The sequence below is a fragment of the Chelmon rostratus genome, chromosome 1 (assembly GCF_017976325.1).
Source record: "Chelmon rostratus isolate fCheRos1 chromosome 1, fCheRos1.pri, whole genome shotgun sequence".
Taxonomy (NCBI): Eukaryota; Metazoa; Chordata; class Actinopteri; order Chaetodontiformes; family Chaetodontidae; genus Chelmon; species Chelmon rostratus.
In genome coordinates this window covers 17,638,231-17,656,878 of record NC_055658.1, presented here as the reverse complement: position 1 = coordinate 17,656,878, position 18,648 = coordinate 17,638,231, and the positions used below count along the sequence as shown (strand labels likewise).

Sequence of the window (18,648 nt, the reverse complement as noted above, 5' to 3'; positions counted from 1 at the left end):
CATCTGCAGGCCAATCATATTCTCTCTGAAGATTTTCCAGCAAATTTCCTCAACTGACTGTGACAAAGACAGTGTGAGTTTTGAGATAGAATTTCATAACAAAATACAGAGAATGGAGATAAGACAACCTGTGTTTCTAAGATATGCATGATTTCTCCAAAAGTTCCACCACTTTTAAAACAGTCATGTCCATACTGTGTCACTTCTGTAATGATGTTACCACAAATACTTTGCAGAGTGAGAAAGAGAAATGAAAAAATACCGAAAGTAGAAAAAACTGACCACAAGTCAACAAATCAAAGCACCTCCTGCTTCACAGTAAATATTGGATATTTTAACAATATGGCTTAAATTTGTTTGTGGACTTTTGAGTGGCTGCACAATAGATTACTGGCTGTGGTAGCTCAATGAAATGAATGGTGAATCTGTCTACTTGGTGTTCACATTACTGAAATATTTTTTTTTTTTAATTGAAATTTTTCTTGTGTGCAAATATGGTCTAAAAGCACCAAACGGCACATGCTAATTATGGCGCATTATGTCAATATTAAGGCATTTGGTAAAAGATATTGTTATGCTTAATATTGCGAGGCTTTATGGGGAGTTTTCATTTAAATCAGCCTGTAGACATACAAGGGAAGACCAACCAAATGTGGAAGGAAGAGATTAGAAGTTTATTCTGCCACCATATCTCTTGAACTCCTCCAAAAACTGTGGGCTAGATTAAAGTTGAAGTTCTCACAGAAGCTGCCGTTAAGTGCAGTGCTGTGTCCTGAGTTACAGATAGGAGAGTGTCATTTCATGTACTTCATCAGAACTACAGATAATACCCTCCTCCTTTGCTCCTTTTTTAATCTTGTGCTAACCAGAATATTAAATACTCTTCCTAAAGGGGTCTGACCACTTCAGAGAGGAGGGAAAAAATCAGCACATTAGATAGCAGAAATAGGCCAAGATGGTGCCATGGAGTACAATGAGGGCAAAGTATGCCAAACACAATCCTCCCTCGCATGCAATGAAGGCAGTTAAACAGCGGTTTTTATCCACAACCAGCAACAGAAACTACTGTTCACAAGAAGGGAAGTGGCAGGCTTCTTAGAAACATTTTACTTTGAAGTGAGTGTGGGAATAGATGAGTTACTCATTTAGCACCTTTCTTCTTTCACCTCTGCTTGCAATAATCAAAGACGGCTTCTGAGGGAACTAAGATTTATATTGCATCTTCCAAACATAGCGTCCTGTAAATTTTGAATCTTTTTCATGAATAAACTGCAACAACTTGTTTCATATTCCAGGAGGAGGAAGCAGAAAACAAAACAGGCTTTCTTATGCAACACTTGCATGTGACACAAGCTCTGTACAGGTAGATACACCTTCATTCTGTGACAATGACAGTAATGTAATTAAGTGAGGCTATTTTTAAACGGTAAATTTTAATGTACAAAGGCAGTAAATTGCTCAGCACGAGGTACAGCCAGGAAGTCGTCCTACAACATTGCAAAGAACAAGTTAAACATTGAGAGTGCGAGCCTGCGTCACTGTAAAGGGAACTTTCATGAGCTGCATACAAGATGGAAGAGATGGTGAAAGCCTGAGGCCACAGACAGAAAGACACAATGTTTCAAAACACAAGTGACCTAAAAAATATAAAAAGAAACCCATCAAGCAGTCTCAACAGCAGTCGAGCTTAACAGATCAAATAAAAAAGGGGTGCTTTTGTTGTAGCTGTGACCACATGTGCATTTTTAAATGGAGCCTTTGATCATGTGGCCATTTGATCCCATTCACAGATTACACTTTAATGATTCTTAATGTTTATTTAACTTGTGTAAATCCTCCTTATCAACTTATCAATCACTTCTTACTACTAACAGCAGTCGCTCTAATCCCATTTCACTATTTATTTAAATACTGGCATAATGGAGGTGCAATTGAACCAGATGTAGCACAAAAAAATTTAGTTCTCCTTGAAAAAGCAGTGCTGCAGTGCTGATGATCAAGTCTGACGATGTGGGCAAGAAAAGGTCTTTAAAATGCAAAGTAACCATTTAGAGATGCAAGTTGGCAGTTAATACCCATTTACCAGTGTGTGAGTCAGCCATTTCTTAATTTTATTACTTTAACTTAGTTTTAATTATTCCCCTTGTTCTAAAAGGGCCCTATAATCTAGAAATGAAGGTATAATCCATTTGCACACCACTTGGTCACAGTAACCTTTTACTTTTAAAAACAGACAGTCCGCTTCATCTCAGTTATATTAATATTGATATTCCTTACTGGCATCATCTATTGCATCTCCTTTAACAACGACAGGGAGAAGAGAAAAAAAAGGGAGGAAGTTTAAAGCCATATGACAACTAAATAAGAGATAACACAAAGAAGCGATGTAACTCAACTGAGACAGTTGGTGCACTTAGAGTGCATCAGGGTTTTACATGATTTGCTGCTGTCTTAAAGTTTCCTCACTGACAAACGACCAACCCCGCCATCACACTGGCTAGCTCGCCTTGATTGATTAGTAGTGACAGAAAGAGGAATGGACCTTAAGTCACTTTTGGCCCCGACGCAGCAAACCAGCAGCATCAGCAAAGATCAGATGCATCACGTCAGCCAAATCTTTGTGTTCCTAATCTTAAAAACATGGAAACAACAGAGAAAATTAACTCACAAACCATTTTCATGTCAGAGGGAATCTGAATGCGCAGTCACAAAATGTTCAACAGGCACTACTTCTGCTACTGCTACGCGAAGGATAAGGAGAAACCACACTGAATGTTTGAACTAGCTATTTTCCAAAGAAGAAGAGGCAGTCAGGAAGCTGCCAGCAATTTAACATGCTGAATTAAACAAAGTATCTGAGGGCCGACCAGAGCTGCACTGTGAAAACTAAAGACAACAGGCAGCCACAGATAACACCACCCGAAGGACAACTGTTTGCGTGACGTGGCCGAGCCTTCAGACCACAGGGTGAGTAACGGGTCACAAGTTATTGTAATATATTAAGTGATGAGCTCAGGCCAAATTTTTTTACTCATCCAGTCTTCAGTAAAAGAAAAGATAATAATTTAAAGGTTTATTTATACTACTAGCATTTTGACTAGTGCTGAAGTCATTTTTCAAGTCAATATGTGAGGATTTGCTGCTTTTCCTTGTCTTAAAGGTATAGTAAAACAATTATCTTTGGGTTTTAGACTGTTCCTGTGACTGTTCCTGTGACTGTGTTCTCTAGGGAACTGTGACAGGCATTTATCACCATTTTCTGACATCGTATAAATTTAACAGGAAAGAGCAGATTGACAGATAATAATCATCATTGGTTGCAGCCTTAATTTGTCAGGCAGATAAAGACACATATTACATAACAGTAAAATGAATTCTGCAGTGTAAAGCATTAAAGGAGGTGACAAATTATCTCATCAATAAGCAAAATCATCTCAAGTACTGCGAGGTGCAACGTATACTGTTACAAGCATGTTTTAACCTGTGTTTTTCTTAATTATTGTGTTGACTAAAATGTGCTTACAAACAGAGAGCTTCATGAGAACACGCTCTATGTGTCATGATGGAGGAACGTACAGTAATTAGAGTACAGAGTGTATGGATGCCATAGTGAGAGGAGAATGAAAGCAACCATCATCAGAGCTGTAAAACCTGCCCAGCTGCAGTCTTTGATCCTCCCCTCAAGCTCTCCTGCCTAATTTCAACACCTGCACACACCAGCAGAGTCAGACGCAGAGCTACACGCACAGCCCCACAGCTCACACTCACCATGTCTGGCCACACATAGCTCACAAAGCAACCCTCATTTCCCCCCATCAGCTGTAGGCAAAAAAAAAAAAATAAAGTACAAATACAAAACAATAATAAAAAGCAGACTGAACAGATTTGTTTGTTCCCAGCTCTAATGCTTCTAAGGCTGCACTTTAATCAATGTGATATACTGGAATGCAGTCTGGGCAGTCATCACTTGTGGTTGTACCTCACCTTTCAAAGTAAAAGAACAGAGCCAGTGCATAAATAACCATCAGAGTGTTCAACAGATGTGAGTGTCCCATGCCATTTGCTCTGAGGTTCATCATGGGCGATGTCATGTTGTCAGTTGTCAGACAGGAAGCCTCCTGAAGCCAGTGTCTAAAGCAGTTAACAGAATTATTGCTGCTAGTACCGATGATTTTCAGTCTCGGTTAATCTGTTGATTATTTTCTCAGATCACCAATGCAGCATTTGGTCTATACAATGTCAGAAAATGGCGCAAAATCTCATCCAACTTCCCCAGTGACATCAAATCATCATCAAACATCAAACAACATCATCAAATATCTTATTTTGTGCAACCAAGAGCCCGAAAGGAGACCACAAAGCATTCACAACTGAGAAGCTAGAATTCATTCTTTAAAAATAACTTAAATGGACTATCGTAGTCAATTCATATTCTGTCGATGGATGAATCAAGTAATCGACTAATGGTTGCAGATCTAAACTCAACTCCTGTGGCACAAAGGCCAGGGCAGCACAACCAAGTTAATCTTGGTGATCCTTCATCTAAACAGATTTATTTTCATTGTAATATTACAGGAGCCTCCTCAGCAGAAGAATAACTCTTCTTTTTGGCAATGAATAGGAAACTGTCTCATGAATTTCTGTTTGATACTTCAAACTGACTTTTCATTTGGTGCCAGCAGCCCAACACGTGCACACGAGGCCATAGTAATCACTGGACTCCTTAGCAGCACAGAATTGTTTCTGTGGTTATTTCTACAGAACACATACAGGGTCAGGTCGAGCTTTTTTTGGCTTCATCTCTTGGGCAATGTGGTGGGTCACAACTGGGTTATCTCAACCCACTTTTCCTCCAGCACAAAAATGTGTGCCACATCAGGGATCCAATTTATGAAGGAGGTTTAATAACAACACCTGCAGCATTTGTTTTTACTTGAGTCCATAATTCAGATGACAGAGCTCAAGGCCTGACTCAGCATTAATCCAGATAACTTTATTAAGCCTGCTCATTAGACAGGGCCCTGTTAATCTTTCCATCTTAAATACTGTGTCAAGACAAGCTCGTCAGGCTGCCTCTAGTCAGACACAAAAGTCCATTTTCCCTCCCTCAAAATTTCCTAAAATTGTCACAGGCAAGTTGCTGGGATTGGCCAAACCACATAGCTCCTCGTCTCCAGGTCACAGTTTTGTAAGAGCATGGGTGTAATTGCTTTGTCTGGATTCCTCGCTGTCCACAGGCAAAACATAGTTTAAGGATTTAAGTGTGTAGGATTACTTATTAGTCTCCATGCTGTGATTCAGAGCACACAAAACATTCCTGGTCATGACCAGTGAGACCATATGGTGCAGAACAGCACACAGTTCCCTGGAAAAATAGATGAGGCAAAGGAATGAAACATCGGCATGAAGAGCCACTTGTTGTTCGACTATTAGTCTTTGTTTTTCATTTTCTGACAAAGTGTAAATGTACATTCAGCATGAAAACTATTCTCACACTCATACATAAAACATTGTGTATAAATGTTCATTAGTCATTCACGGTACTGGCACACCTACGATAATTAAAGGTCTAAAGGTATATTGCGCAAGCTGCAAATTACAGCTCTACTGTTGAAATGCTTTCCCTAAAATATTGCTTAATGTCACCAATTACATTTGAAGTAGTTGATCACTGTTCATCGTTGAGTACAACATCAACATGCGCTCAGTTGTCCTATGTATCTAAAGGGATTAGGTAAACTAGGCAAGGACTGAGATTCTTGCATATATATTTAAAGAGTTTGTGGTTGAAAGAAGAAAGGTTATGAACAAAGTATGTACATTCAACGCCAAAACAGATATTCATTCAGTAAATAGTGCAGTAAAAAGCCCAAAATCACTTCTGTTATAGTATTGAAACTACCTTCTCCTCTCCTATCCAGATAAGTGAACTATTAAGCACGATAAGTTTTGGGTTATGATTAGAACACAAGATGAGCAAGACTATATATAGCTAACAAAGAGGAAAAAAAAAGGTCCTTCTGAAGACTAAATTTACTCAAAAAGATCTTTTTGCAGGAGAGGATGTGGTGATGTTAAAGGATAACTTAGCTAATCAGTTTGCACTGAGGCCAAACAGGAAGTCATAACAGAGGAAGACGTCACTGAAGCACACAGGAAATGTTTATCTGTAAATCGCCCACATACTGTGCCTGCAAAGCTATGGGCGTAATAAGATCTTAATTGGCTAAGAATTTATTTTACAATAATCCAACTCCTACAGATTTACAGTATTTTTGCTTTCTGTCATGACTCCATGCAGAGGCTGAGAGCATAAACAGAGACACACATCTCTCTGACAAACGCCTGTTAAAGTCTGAGCAAGTAGCTGTTGTCAGTCAGGAGATAAAATCATGCATCGGGTGTGGTGTTGGGTGTTTTTTTTTGATCCAGTCACATTAAGATTATTTGAAATGTGTCTGAACTGTGTGACTTTTAAACAGAGAAATTCAGGTTTTAGTGCACACCCACAGTTCACCGTCCATGTTGGTCACATCTCTCTATTCACCATTTCACAGAAATCCGGCCTTTTTAGCTATTTCTTTTCAGCTTTTACACACAAATTTCAAGTGGGAAAATTGTTTTATTGATAGACGTCCATTCTCATTAGAGATCGACTGATTATCGGTCGGGCCGATTATCAGCGCCGATATTTGGAGTTTTGACGTATATCGGTATCGGCCTTTTTTTAAATCTGACGGGCCGATATCAAGAAATCAATTAAAAACTGGGTTATTTCGGCTCAGATGCAGCCGACCCACTCTCTCTCTCTCCTGCCACTTCTGTCTCCAGCATTGTTCCGCCCACGGTGCCATCTGATTGGTTCAGCAAGCCACAGTATGTGTAAGTGACAGAGCCAAACTGAAGTGGAAGCTGTCCTCACACACGTGGCGGAGAGGGAGCTCTCCGGAGTCCTTTCCACACAGGAAGTTGTCCCACACGAGCGGCAGCTTTGCTAGTACCTCCACGAGAAGTTTTCTTATGTGGGGAAGCTCCGGAGAGCAAACACGCTCTACATCTCACAACTACTACTAACGTTACAGTGTGCAGCAGAATAACGTAAGAGCGGAGTCAACATCAGCTCGTAGTACCTCCAGATATGTCTGTGAATCACTTGAAACAATGCTGTTGGTAATATCGATGTAATGCTACATGTAACAGTCCATGATAGATAGATAAAAACCAGCGTGTGTGATTGTGAGAGAGAGTAAGAAATTCAATTCCGTCTTGTTTTGTTGCAGGGAAATATGCTGAAATGAAGGCTGACTACCTTTTAGCATAACATTAGCTCGCCGGTCCTGCTCTAAATGCTCAGCAGACTCAATGGGAGAATGTCTGTTATGCATAGAAGATAGTGAGTTTGCATGAAAGACACATAAAAAACTTTACAACTCACAATTACTAACATTGCTGTGAGCTTTCTGGTCCTATGATCTGAAAATTAAAGTGAAGATGAGATGCTATGGGCTATTTAGTGTTCACCAGTTGGTCTGATCCCTTGCAACAAGGCTGCTGATAATATTGATACGGAAATAGTGACAGTAGTAAGAAGTGTGTGTGTGAGAGGTAAAATTCAGGAGTGATTTATCTGAAAGTCATTTCAGTTATTGTGACATTTTACTTTATTTACTGTGTATAAAACTCAGGGAGCGATTATACAAGTTTTTATTTAACTTTACATGAGTTGCTGCTGAGCTTGTTAACACCATGTTCTTTTTGTTGTGTTTGACCTTAAAACAAAGCTACGTCATTTCAGCTATATTTAAATATTGGTTATAGGCCTCCTTAACTACTAATAATCGGCATCTGTCCTGAAAAACCCATATCGGTCGATCTCTAATTCTCATGTGAGACTTCTTATTCTCACAAGAAAATAGGGCATAGCTCTAATCATGCTGTTTTCACCACTATTTACTCAATTGCTCAATATGTGCTTCTTCTTGTCTGGGTTTGTTAGTGGAAATGAGTTATTAAGCATTTGTCAGGCCTTTATAGATTTCAATAATCTTCAGATCTGTTCAGGATGGAAAAAAAAAATCTATGTTTGATCAGTGCACAAAAGCATCCTGCTTCTTGCTGGGCCACCACCAAGAAACACTGTGTATGCAACTGAATGAGCTGTCAAAGACCTTCTTATGAGAAGATTCTAGTGTTTTATGTTTGGATGTAAAAAGTGGAAAACAACAGAGAAGATATATTCCTTCTGCATTATGCTCTCTGACAGCGGAGCCAACAGGAAACCAGAATATAACGAACCTGAAGAACCATAACTACCTGATAATAATAATAAATGAGCACATACAGATATAAATAGAATATAATAACTCAGAAATTAGCAACTCAGATAATAGACACACAGCAAGGGCACACTGGGTAAAATAGCAGCAAGCGCACCTCCTGTTCTGCAACCTCTCAGGAGGCTGAAGAGTCCTATATTTGCATAGTCAAAATGTAGTTGGTTTTATGCAAATTCAGGCGGAAAAAGCTTTTAACTTACATGTCCGTAGTTGATGAACCCATGTTTGCTGGCAATTCGATCAGCTTCCCCCTGACCTCCAGGTATGTGGACAGCCCATGTGTTTGTGTAGACCTTCTGACCCAGTACTGGCTCCAGCCCAGACACCAGCAAGACCAACAGAGGTCCAAGCAGCACCTCCAGCAGCCTGAGCCTGCGGCCTACAGAGGGAGATGGAGGGCCTGAAGCCATGGGGTTCTCCTAGTGCAGCACAGTCTCTGAGCACAGCGCCTCTCCGACAGGCCGGGGCTGCCCACAGTACATGCAGGTGCACAGAGAGAGACAAAGAAGGGGACAGTCGCAGCTCACCTGGCAGGAAACAAAAGGAAAGAAGAAAACAAAGTATGTTTCATGTCGATTCCGCTGGTGAATCTTGCTTATGATCCACCATGATCGTAAAACTGTAACAAAAAAAAGAAAAAGACTGGATACACTAGACCTCGAGATCCACATGGAAACTGTTCACATGAGGCCAAACAAAGAACACTTGGTCCAAATTTGAGGTTTTGTTCTTCCCATTGCAGTTGCTCCAATGTTTGGTGGAACAAGGACCAGAAACGGGAATGGAGGAATGTTTCATATGTACTGTAACTGAACACTGGCATGTTGAAATGGAGACAAAGCATATTAAATAATATATTAATCTGTTTTGTCCAGGAGGAAGAACAGCACTTTGGACCAGGCGTAGTACAGCCAAGCTAAGTACAGGCATTTAATAATCCCACAGGAAGCAGCAAGCAGGACGTCAAGGCCAGACCTGAAGTTGCGGTCAGACGCAGAGCAGCAAAATTTGGCGTTTACACTCCCTTGGGAGGATACGGCGGATTGTGAAAGGAAAATGCCTAGGTATACTGGGCTGGAAGCAGAGGTGGAGAAGTGCGGTCGGAAAGCTAGACTACGCCCTGGATGCTGAGGGATCACAGCTGAGCCTCACCACGAGGTGAAGCAGCCAGTCGAGGGCGGGGTTTAAATGCCTGAGGCAGCAGAGGCAGCCGCTGAATGGCTGCGGCCAAGGAGAGAACATGCACACTTAAAGTGTCAGAGAAAAATGTTTGACTGCAGCATACATTCACAGGATACCGATCTGAGGATGGGTATTTCTTTGTAGTGTGTTGACTGATATGTTATCACCAAGCCATGAGAAAACAGAAACATCTAAAACACAATCTTAGGAATAAGACAAAGCAATACATCACATGATAGTATGGCTACAGTAGCCGCATTGAGCAGAGATAGAGCTCAGCTCATGGTGTCACTGTTTGCTGATACAATTTGCCTCTAAGCTGCTGTTTTCCAGCCAGAAGTGTCAGCTGTGCCCTTAGTCTCTTGAGATCATTATCCAAAGTGCTAACACTATTGTAACTCTGAGTTGGCTGGACTACACTGCATACAGTGCTCCTATTCTGTGCTTCCCACTGTATGCAGTCACATGTGTGCTCCTGATTGAAGTCTACTGCGGGACGAGCTTTCTCATCTTTTTGCAGGTGTTACAAACTTCTTCATCACCTCCTCTCCTGCGTTAGTCATCCAATGAACAAAATACTCAGATTTGACTGGTGGTGCCATTACGACACACTCCAAAAGAACAAACAAGCTCTTAAAAATTCCCGTGGACATTTTGTTATGAAGCAACAACGATGTGTTTAGAGGTGGCTGGGACATTCTGTTGTGTTCTTAAACAAACAGTCATCTAGCATACAGTTACCAAAGCTTTTACATTAAAAATATGCATGTTAAATGCATAATTCAATATATTGAGTGTTTTGACTCTATTTAATTTATGTAGACTATCAGCAATGACAAGACAAATTAGATACATGTCACCCAAGTGCCGGTTGCCAGCTTAACAGCTGTCTACTGGGCTCTGTCTGAACAGCTACTTCTACAACTGAAGGAATTTGGGGCAATGGTAACACTGATTTCTGAAAAGACTTTTAGGTGCAGATCATTTGCGTCACTTGCTGCCAGCTGGTGTCTATCCATTGCTAAGAAGTCCTCAACAAACCCTGCTTAAAGCATCCGGTCTCTCAGTGTGATCTCACCGAGATCAACAACCTCAGCGTATTGTAACGTCTGTTTCTCTATCGAGAATCAGATTTCCTAATACAGTCAGTGGCCACTTTATTAGGAACACCTCTACAATGCAATGCAATCCAATGCAAAAGCCCTGCCATAACATCTTTTCATTTGTGAGTGGCATTGTCAGAAAGGAATTAATTAAATGAGGTATTTATTTTTGAGGTCATAGCAGGCATTTTATAAGTGCACCAAATCTATTCACGTAGATGCCTACAATTTAAATAATATAAATTTAAAATATAAAAAACAGAAATAGAAATTCTCAAACCTTTTCAAATGAACATCTGTTTCATTCTCATCAAAACCTGAGGTTCAGCTGTATATATTTACATAAAGGCCACTTTTGGGAACCTGTTAACCAGGTTAAGTGTTCACATACAAGGATACTTGGTTCATTTACTTAAATCCTTATAGATATTTGCCCTATATGTGCAACCGCAGACACACGTTTTGTTTGTGGGAGTAGAGTTACTCTTCTATTAGTATATTATATTTGCATTCAAATAACAACAAACAGTGTTTTACACTGAGTTTTGATAAAAAATGTTCACTAATTCAAGTATCCTGGAAAAGCAAAGTTTCAGTCATAATCTTCATCTGACTTTCATTCATTTGATATAAATGGCCTTAACAGAAAAATTATTCTTGCTAGTGTAAAAATGCTTTCGGTGGATAATTTTCCCATCTGGCTGATTACTCAGAAGTTTAAGGAGCTCCCTGAATAATACCACTTCTTCTTTTGCATACATTGCTAAAAATAAATATAGCTGTGTACATCCCCTCTATCTTGTATTAATGCAATGTATCATTTATTATGCTGTTATTAAATTTCACTCACCTGTATATGTTCAGTTGATATTGCAGACAACCCTACAATGTTTATTGTATAAGAAGCCCTGTTTGATTAGCAATTCAAATCAAAATTTAAATCCCTTGTATCCCCTGTAATTACCTAATGCGTGCGTGGAACTGATAGAAAAGTTGAGTAGCGCACCGTGAAAAAAAACACAAGTTGGCGCAACAAGCTGCTAATCCATGCCAGGCATTTCAAGAGTAGATGTTCATTTTATAAATAAATTCCTGGATAACTGCTGACTTCGCAACAGAGACAACTATATATAATACAAGCACAGTGTATATTAAACAGTGCCGAACAAGTCAGCACAACAAATCGGGTGTCTCTCAAAGTAGAACTCTTTAAATGTGCCAGCCTTCAGTAACACCCAGATCCCTGCGCCGCCTTTTTAATTCTTCCTTCCTGCTCAGTTAAGCCTATTTTATAAACACAGAAAAAAATCTGTCTAATTAGGTAGCAAGGATCCACACCCAGCATTAATTATATGTTTAATTTTTGTATCACAGCTCCTACTGAAATTGAAGACAAACACAAAATGCTTCCCGTCTGAATTTCATTTTGAAAGGCTCAAAAAAGACCCCTGGCTATTTCAGCCAAAGTATTTATCAGATTTAAATACATCAAAATTCTGAAATATCACAAACAGAGAGAACGAGCAAACGTCAAAGACAGGAAAACAAGAGATCTGGTGGTACAACTCACTCAATTTTGTCCTCTGTCCTTTGATGCAACAAGTTTACAGACTGTGAACGTTTCCAAACCTCTGTTTGATTTCCAGACACACGCTGACTTTAACTGCAGACGCCTGTGACCTCATCTGGCAGCTCAACCACTCGCTTTCTTTAACGTCAGTGTGAAAACCACACGCCATGACATAACAACTGCCCAACTACTTTACTGTTCGCCAGAGACAAAGGAGAAGCCAAGCGTGGCATTGTGAGTGGTCTCTAGTGTTACCACAGTCAATGATACCATATGTCAGACTGTGATAATAGAGGTTATAACAGAAAAAAACGACACCGAATTATAATTAGCCAAGTATCATTAAACCCAAAGGATAAAACCAGCCTCATTACCAAACTCATCGGGACTTTTTAAAAAGGAAACAGTTTACACCTCATGAGTTTATTATTTACATTTTAATGAGATAAAATGATCTCAAATGCTTTTCGCCCATATGGCCCTTTTCTCCTACTCAAATATCGTGTTATTACTGGCAGCTCTCACACAATGACACACATGAAATCAATGTTTCAGTGCAGGATCGCTCAGATATCCCACAGACAGATTGCAAAATAACAAGCTGTGTGTGTGTGTGTGTATGAATATGCCACAAACACTAAATGTCACATTATGTTTGCTGCCAAATCTAAGACTTTTTTCCCATAAGTGTGAGTACTGCAAGTCACTGACGTGTACGGGAGCAAACACTTCAGCGTTTAGAGAAATGACCAGCAGTAATCCAACATTCAGACCATCACTATCACAGAGACGGTGCTTTAAACTTTTTTTGGCCTTTTGGTTTCCCCATCAGATTTTACACGTTGGCCTTGTTTACTCTCACATAAGGTTGCAGTGTTATCTGAATCTGCATTTAAATAAATAACATGTGCGAGCCTGCGTCACAGCAGGCACAGGCACTTTCTACTCTACAAGCACAGATTATGGCCTTACAGCAAATATTTTTAATTTTAAACACATTTATTCCCGAACAATGCACATGTCTAAAACACACTGCATGAATTGGAATTACAAAGAAGCCTGTATCTTATCAGGAAAAGAGTATGTGACTGCAGATCTGGATTCAGTCAGATTCACTCAAGTCATTAAGACTGTGTGGAGATTTCAAAAAGACAGTTATCATCTAAGGTACAGCATTTAGGCAAACAGGAGCACAAACACAGGTGAATTTTCCTATTTTCTGAATTCCCTGTGCATGTTGAAGAAAGCATCAAAGCTTTCGCTACAAGCTGAATAACACACAGAAAGCAGGAGTGATAAATTTTTTACATTGCTACACTGATCGAGCCTGCCTTGAATTACAATGTGTAATTAATTTAAAATATTTTGTAAAAAACAGCGGCACCGTGAGAGCTTTGGGACCACTGATGGAAGTCCACAGGTGCTCAAAAGGAAAGGGAGAAAAAACACAAGACACAAAATGGTGGAAGTACATGTACACGTCTAGAGAGTAAGAGCTGTATAAGTCCAGATCCTCCAACTACTGTGAGTATAAAAGCCTTCCTTCAGGATGTTGTGAAGTAGAAAAATCAACTAACACCTCTGTGGCCATATTGCTTGCCCTCGAAAGGCTTTTAATAACTCTAGTGGATGACGTAGGTTTTTGCTATTTTGCTTTTTTTTTAATCCCTGCTAAGTTTCAATGTTTTCAAAGTAGACAACAATGACACAACTGCAGCTTTTCAGTATTGAGTGTGTTTTGCACCTCTTTGCAAATACGTTTTTTGGAATTTTATTATAAAGCCTTTTGAGGTTTAATGGCTTTACTTCCAACTAGTCCAATTAGGGCACTCGCAAACAATGACCAAACCTCTGTTGCCTGTTCTTTTCCTTTTCCTGGTTCGCTTGTTTCGCAAGTATTTCACCCAAATACTTCCATAACACTTCCTGCTACACAGGTAACTCCAGAATTTACTATTTTCTGAGATAAGCACCGGGACATGCACTTCATTAGGGTGCTTTTATAGCGAAGGCAGTGCTCAAGTTCAAGAGCAAAACTTTTCATCATATTGTCGAAGCAAGCGGCCTGACACACACTTTATTTCAGAACAGTGTGCACTGTCTATTTGCTTGATTTCATTTGATACGTGTAACTGCATGCCAGGGGCTGGACAACCTTGTTTATCCAGAATGATCAGTAGCCTAATATTGGCTCACTGGAGAGGTAAAATAACAGTGTACTGGAAACAACACAAACAACAGAAGGTCAGTTCCCATGGAGGAGCACCCATATTTCTACATGCACTGTGCCACTAAACAGCTCCTTCAAAAATGAAGCCTCCCAGAAGATGCTTTTCACAGAAGGTTCGTGTTCACACCAGCCCAGATTGTGTTTCATCAGATAAACAGCACACAGGAGTCAAATGTAGAGCACAGCAGGTCAGCCCCTCACCAGCTGTGCTCTGCAGATCTGCGTTGATCACTCCTGAAGCTCAGGCCGACATGAATGTGAGCCGCTGATACTCCAGACAAACTTGTGATACTAGAGGTGAAACTTTGCTGCGGGCTGCGTACGGAAACAGCAACACGTACTTTTCGTGGCGAGCAGAGATTAACCGCAGTAACGTTACAGCTCAGGGAGAAGGAAAACTTCTCTCGCTCGGGCCCGAGCGACAAATACTTTAATGTTTATGAGCTAAAGTTAAGAGGTTTAAGTACATCAGCTGACAGGAGCGACGCTGGGAGTTTGCGGTCGGTCGACTCACCTCACACGTTAAGTCCGTGATAACAACAGCCCGTAGCGCCGGTCATAGCTTGTGACGGAGCGGCGGTTGGAGCTGGTCCGACGATGACTCCTCCGCTTGACAAATATGTCTGAAACTGTACCGCGCCGTGATTAACGTAAACTTGACACCGCGGAAGGCTGACCTGCTCCTCTCTCAGGTGCCTCCCCCTTTTTTTCCCTCCTTCTCTCCCTCTCTCTCCTCTCTTATCCACCCCGGACGAACATTTCCCCACGCTACGTTTTACTACTCCTTCACAAACGCCACAATTTTTCGCAGGAACGACCACAGTAACCGGACGCGGCGCAGTCGACGTCACCTCGGCATGCGTGTGAGTGAGCCCCCCTGCCGCCGCCGCCGCCGCCGACGCCGCCACCACCTTCCCCTCGCCCCCGCTACGAGCCGACACACCACAAACTGACAGCAACCGGGATCAATAAGGCTACACGTCGTCCGCTCCTGTCCTGTGTCAGTGTCCCGGTGGTGCTAGAGCCGAGGACACGGCAAACTCGCTGACAACGCAGCCCAAACAAGTAAAAAATACGAGCTCGAGCTGACGGGAAACTTACAATCGGCTCAACTTACCAGCTTCCTTTTACATCCTGCTCGACACGGCTTGTTGTTGTCTCTCACCGCGGTGTTAGAACCGACGACAGCACGGTGAAGCGGCTGAAAAATTGATAACAGAGAATCGCTGGTTATAAATAGTCATGATACCCCTCTGGTGTGCCGCTGAGTGGTCCGTACAAGCCCCAGGAAATACGTCACGGCCGTGGACAAAGTGGGGACGTTAGAGCAACACCTACTTACCGACCAGCAGCGCTGCTACACCCCCACCTGCTGGCCACAAGCTGCATAGCATGCTCATCCTTATCCTGAGCCTGTGGCTGGCAGCTGCCAAACAAGCTTTTTATTCCCAGATGGGAGTTTTTTTAATTAAAAAGACATCGTAGATGGGCAGTATGATGCCAACAGCACGCCAAGAAACGTCATCTTGGTTTAGAAAATGGTTGTTGCTTGTACAGACACATTACATGAATAAATCTTAGAGCCAGGTTAGCATGTTTTGGGGCCCCCTGGCCAGAAATTTGGTTTTGGGCATCTACTGATCTGCCATTCCTCCTGCCCATTCACCAGTTTGCATTAATCACAATGCAGACTATACATGGCAGCTTCATTGTTTCCCCAGACCAACCAGTTGCTGCTCCTGACGCTGCTGGAATAGTAGCCTACTATTTTGTCCCAGGTTTTCTGTGTGTCAGACAGTTTGTGATAATTTGATCATTAAATCCAACTTTAATTAGAAATATGCACCATGTGGCCACCAAGACAGCCATTAATTTTAGATTCAGATTTGTTGTCCCAGAGAGCAATTTGTTTTCACTGCCAGTGCAACATAGAAACATACAGATATACACACAGAAATAGACAATGCATACAATCTTAATGTATAAATTCATACATCCCAGCTCCAAAAGTGTCAGTGTCAGTGGGAGACGGACACTGAGGCTCTCCTGAAGCGAGCTCTTCTCCATTTTCAAATCCTGTATCTCCAGCCAGATGGTAATAATGTGAAGTGTTGATTCACAGAAACCACAACGCCCCTGGTTCTCGTCCATTCCCCATCTCTCCCTTAATTCATTTCCTGTCACGTCTCTGTTGGATCTATCTGGTCTGGGTGTAAAATGCCAGAAATATGCACCATGTGGGCAGTTGCTGGTTGGTAATCCAGCTTCTTTCCTTCTATATCTTCCTATATTTTGCTGAGGATCCCATTTAAAAACCTTCAGATATAATATGGACCAAAGTCAGTGTCCTGTAATGGTGCCACATTCAACTTATGATTTGAATTTGAATTGTTTTTATGATTATAATGATTATGTCCAGTCCATTCTCGAGAACACAATATTTTAGGAACGCCTGGAGGACTTTCATTCACAAACGTCAACTTGGACACTTGGACTCAAGAATGAACTGATTAGAATTTGGTGGTCAAAGGTCAAAGGTCACTGTGACCTCACAAAATACATTTTTGGCCAGAATTTATATGCTAAATTATGACAAAATTTTACACAGATGAGAGTCTCAGGATGAAATGATGACATTTCATATTAAAAAGGTCAAAGGTCAACTTCACTGTGACATCATGATGTTCTGCAAAAGCACTTTTCTGACTGTTATTCAGCACCATCACTCAGGAACAGAAGGGGAGACTGTGACCATATTTCACATTTGGTCAGACACTGAATTGGTGACATTAATCTTGGGTGTCCCCCTTCAAACTGTGCTGATTGTATAGATCTTTTGTGCTGCCGTGTTGAAGATGTGTGTGAAACATCCACATTTTACAATGTGTAGCTTCTTTGCAGCAACATCCACATCTGAAGCATTGTAGTCCACCACAGACTAATTGGTTCTGCTGATATTGAGCTTCAGGTGATTGTTGTTGCACCAAGTGATGAAGCTCTCTGTCAGTCCTCTGTACTCCTTTGTTAAAATAGTCTTGAAGTGAAGACAGAGTGTTTCTTTCTAGATATCATTCACTGGAATCATAACTTCCATTCCACCAAAGAATACCTTAATACCTTTTAATAAATTCCTTCAAAGTCCTTCATTGCTTGTATTATATGAGTCTGGACAGACATGGACGTAAACTATAACTTGACTGGTTGGTGGAGGCAAACAACCACAAGGCTTTAAATTACAATCACAACATATAAAGGCACTTCAACATTACAAACACAGTTTCCTTGTTGAGCTCAAGTTGTAACTTGACTACACAGATTATTTGTTCTTTGGCTCCTTCAAGCCACAAATCAAGACGATGAAGCTTCATTGTGTCGTAGACCAGTTCAGTAATACCACTGCACTGGTTGATGGTTATTATTGTGTTATACTCTCACCTGGAATGCAGTAACAACCTCAAGACATGAAAAACGCCTGCATGCAGGAGCATCAGGACGGATTACTGAATCCTCAGACTCACAGCAGGTCAGTCAATAAATCTTTCTAATATTACATTTTACCCTTTGCTGCTACATGTCTTATTTCAACATTCAAAAAATCATTGTTAATATAATATATTTCAAAGCATAATTGATAAAACATACAGGAAGTATTTAAGGCACTATCAGAGAGGACAGGTATTGTACTTTGAAAGCATTCATACATCAAATCTGCAACGTTTTATGAATGAAATTAGCAAACTAGGCCCTAAAAGAAATAAGAAGGTTCCCATGAGCGGCCAGATGGTTGGCAGGTTAGTCAACAGAAGCTTTTAATAAATTGGAAAAAGCTTTTAAAGGTTTTATAGATCCCAGTGTCTGTAGTTTAAGGGAAGACATTCACAATATTAAGCTGACATTTTATTTAACTGAATAAAACGTCATCTTAAATTTGTTTTCATGATCACACATCCTATAAAGTGCGGAAAGCCCATTCTTCTGTCAAATAAACATCTATTATCACACTGCTTGATTGCTGTTTGTTCAAGCAAAACAATATCACACATAGTACAAGTACATACACTTATTTACATACAAGCTTAGTGAAATATGTGCAGCAGAGCACAGTCAAAAGCAATGTAAATCAAAGGACCAACACAGAGAGAAACAGAACATTTCAAAATATTTATTTGAAGTACAAATATGATGATAATAAGGAAGGTCAAGGGACAATTAAATTGGTTGCAGCAT

General features: G+C 40.6%; 1 protein-coding gene across 3 annotated transcripts in view; it reads right to left on the bottom strand.

Annotated features, from left to right (window-relative positions):
• The window catches only part of furina (furin (paired basic amino acid cleaving enzyme) a), an 80,161-nt gene extending 64,460 nt beyond the window's left edge, over positions 1-15,701 (bottom strand). The window contains exons 1-2 of one of the 3 annotated variants that reach the window (XM_041933911.1): positions 15,539-15,701; positions 8,537-8,863 (exon numbers count right to left, since the gene is read on the bottom strand). In XM_041933911.1, coding sequence (XP_041789845.1) covers positions 8,537-8,746 — 210 coding nt within the window. In that variant the 5' untranslated portion in view covers positions 8,747-8,863; positions 15,539-15,701. Of the gene's footprint in view, positions 1-8,536; positions 8,864-12,191; positions 12,245-14,935; positions 15,166-15,538 lie in introns of those variants that run through there. The other 2 variants (XM_041933988.1, XM_041934067.1) reach the window with 2 other exon arrangements.
• Positions 15,702-18,648: the final 2,947 nt, after the last annotated feature.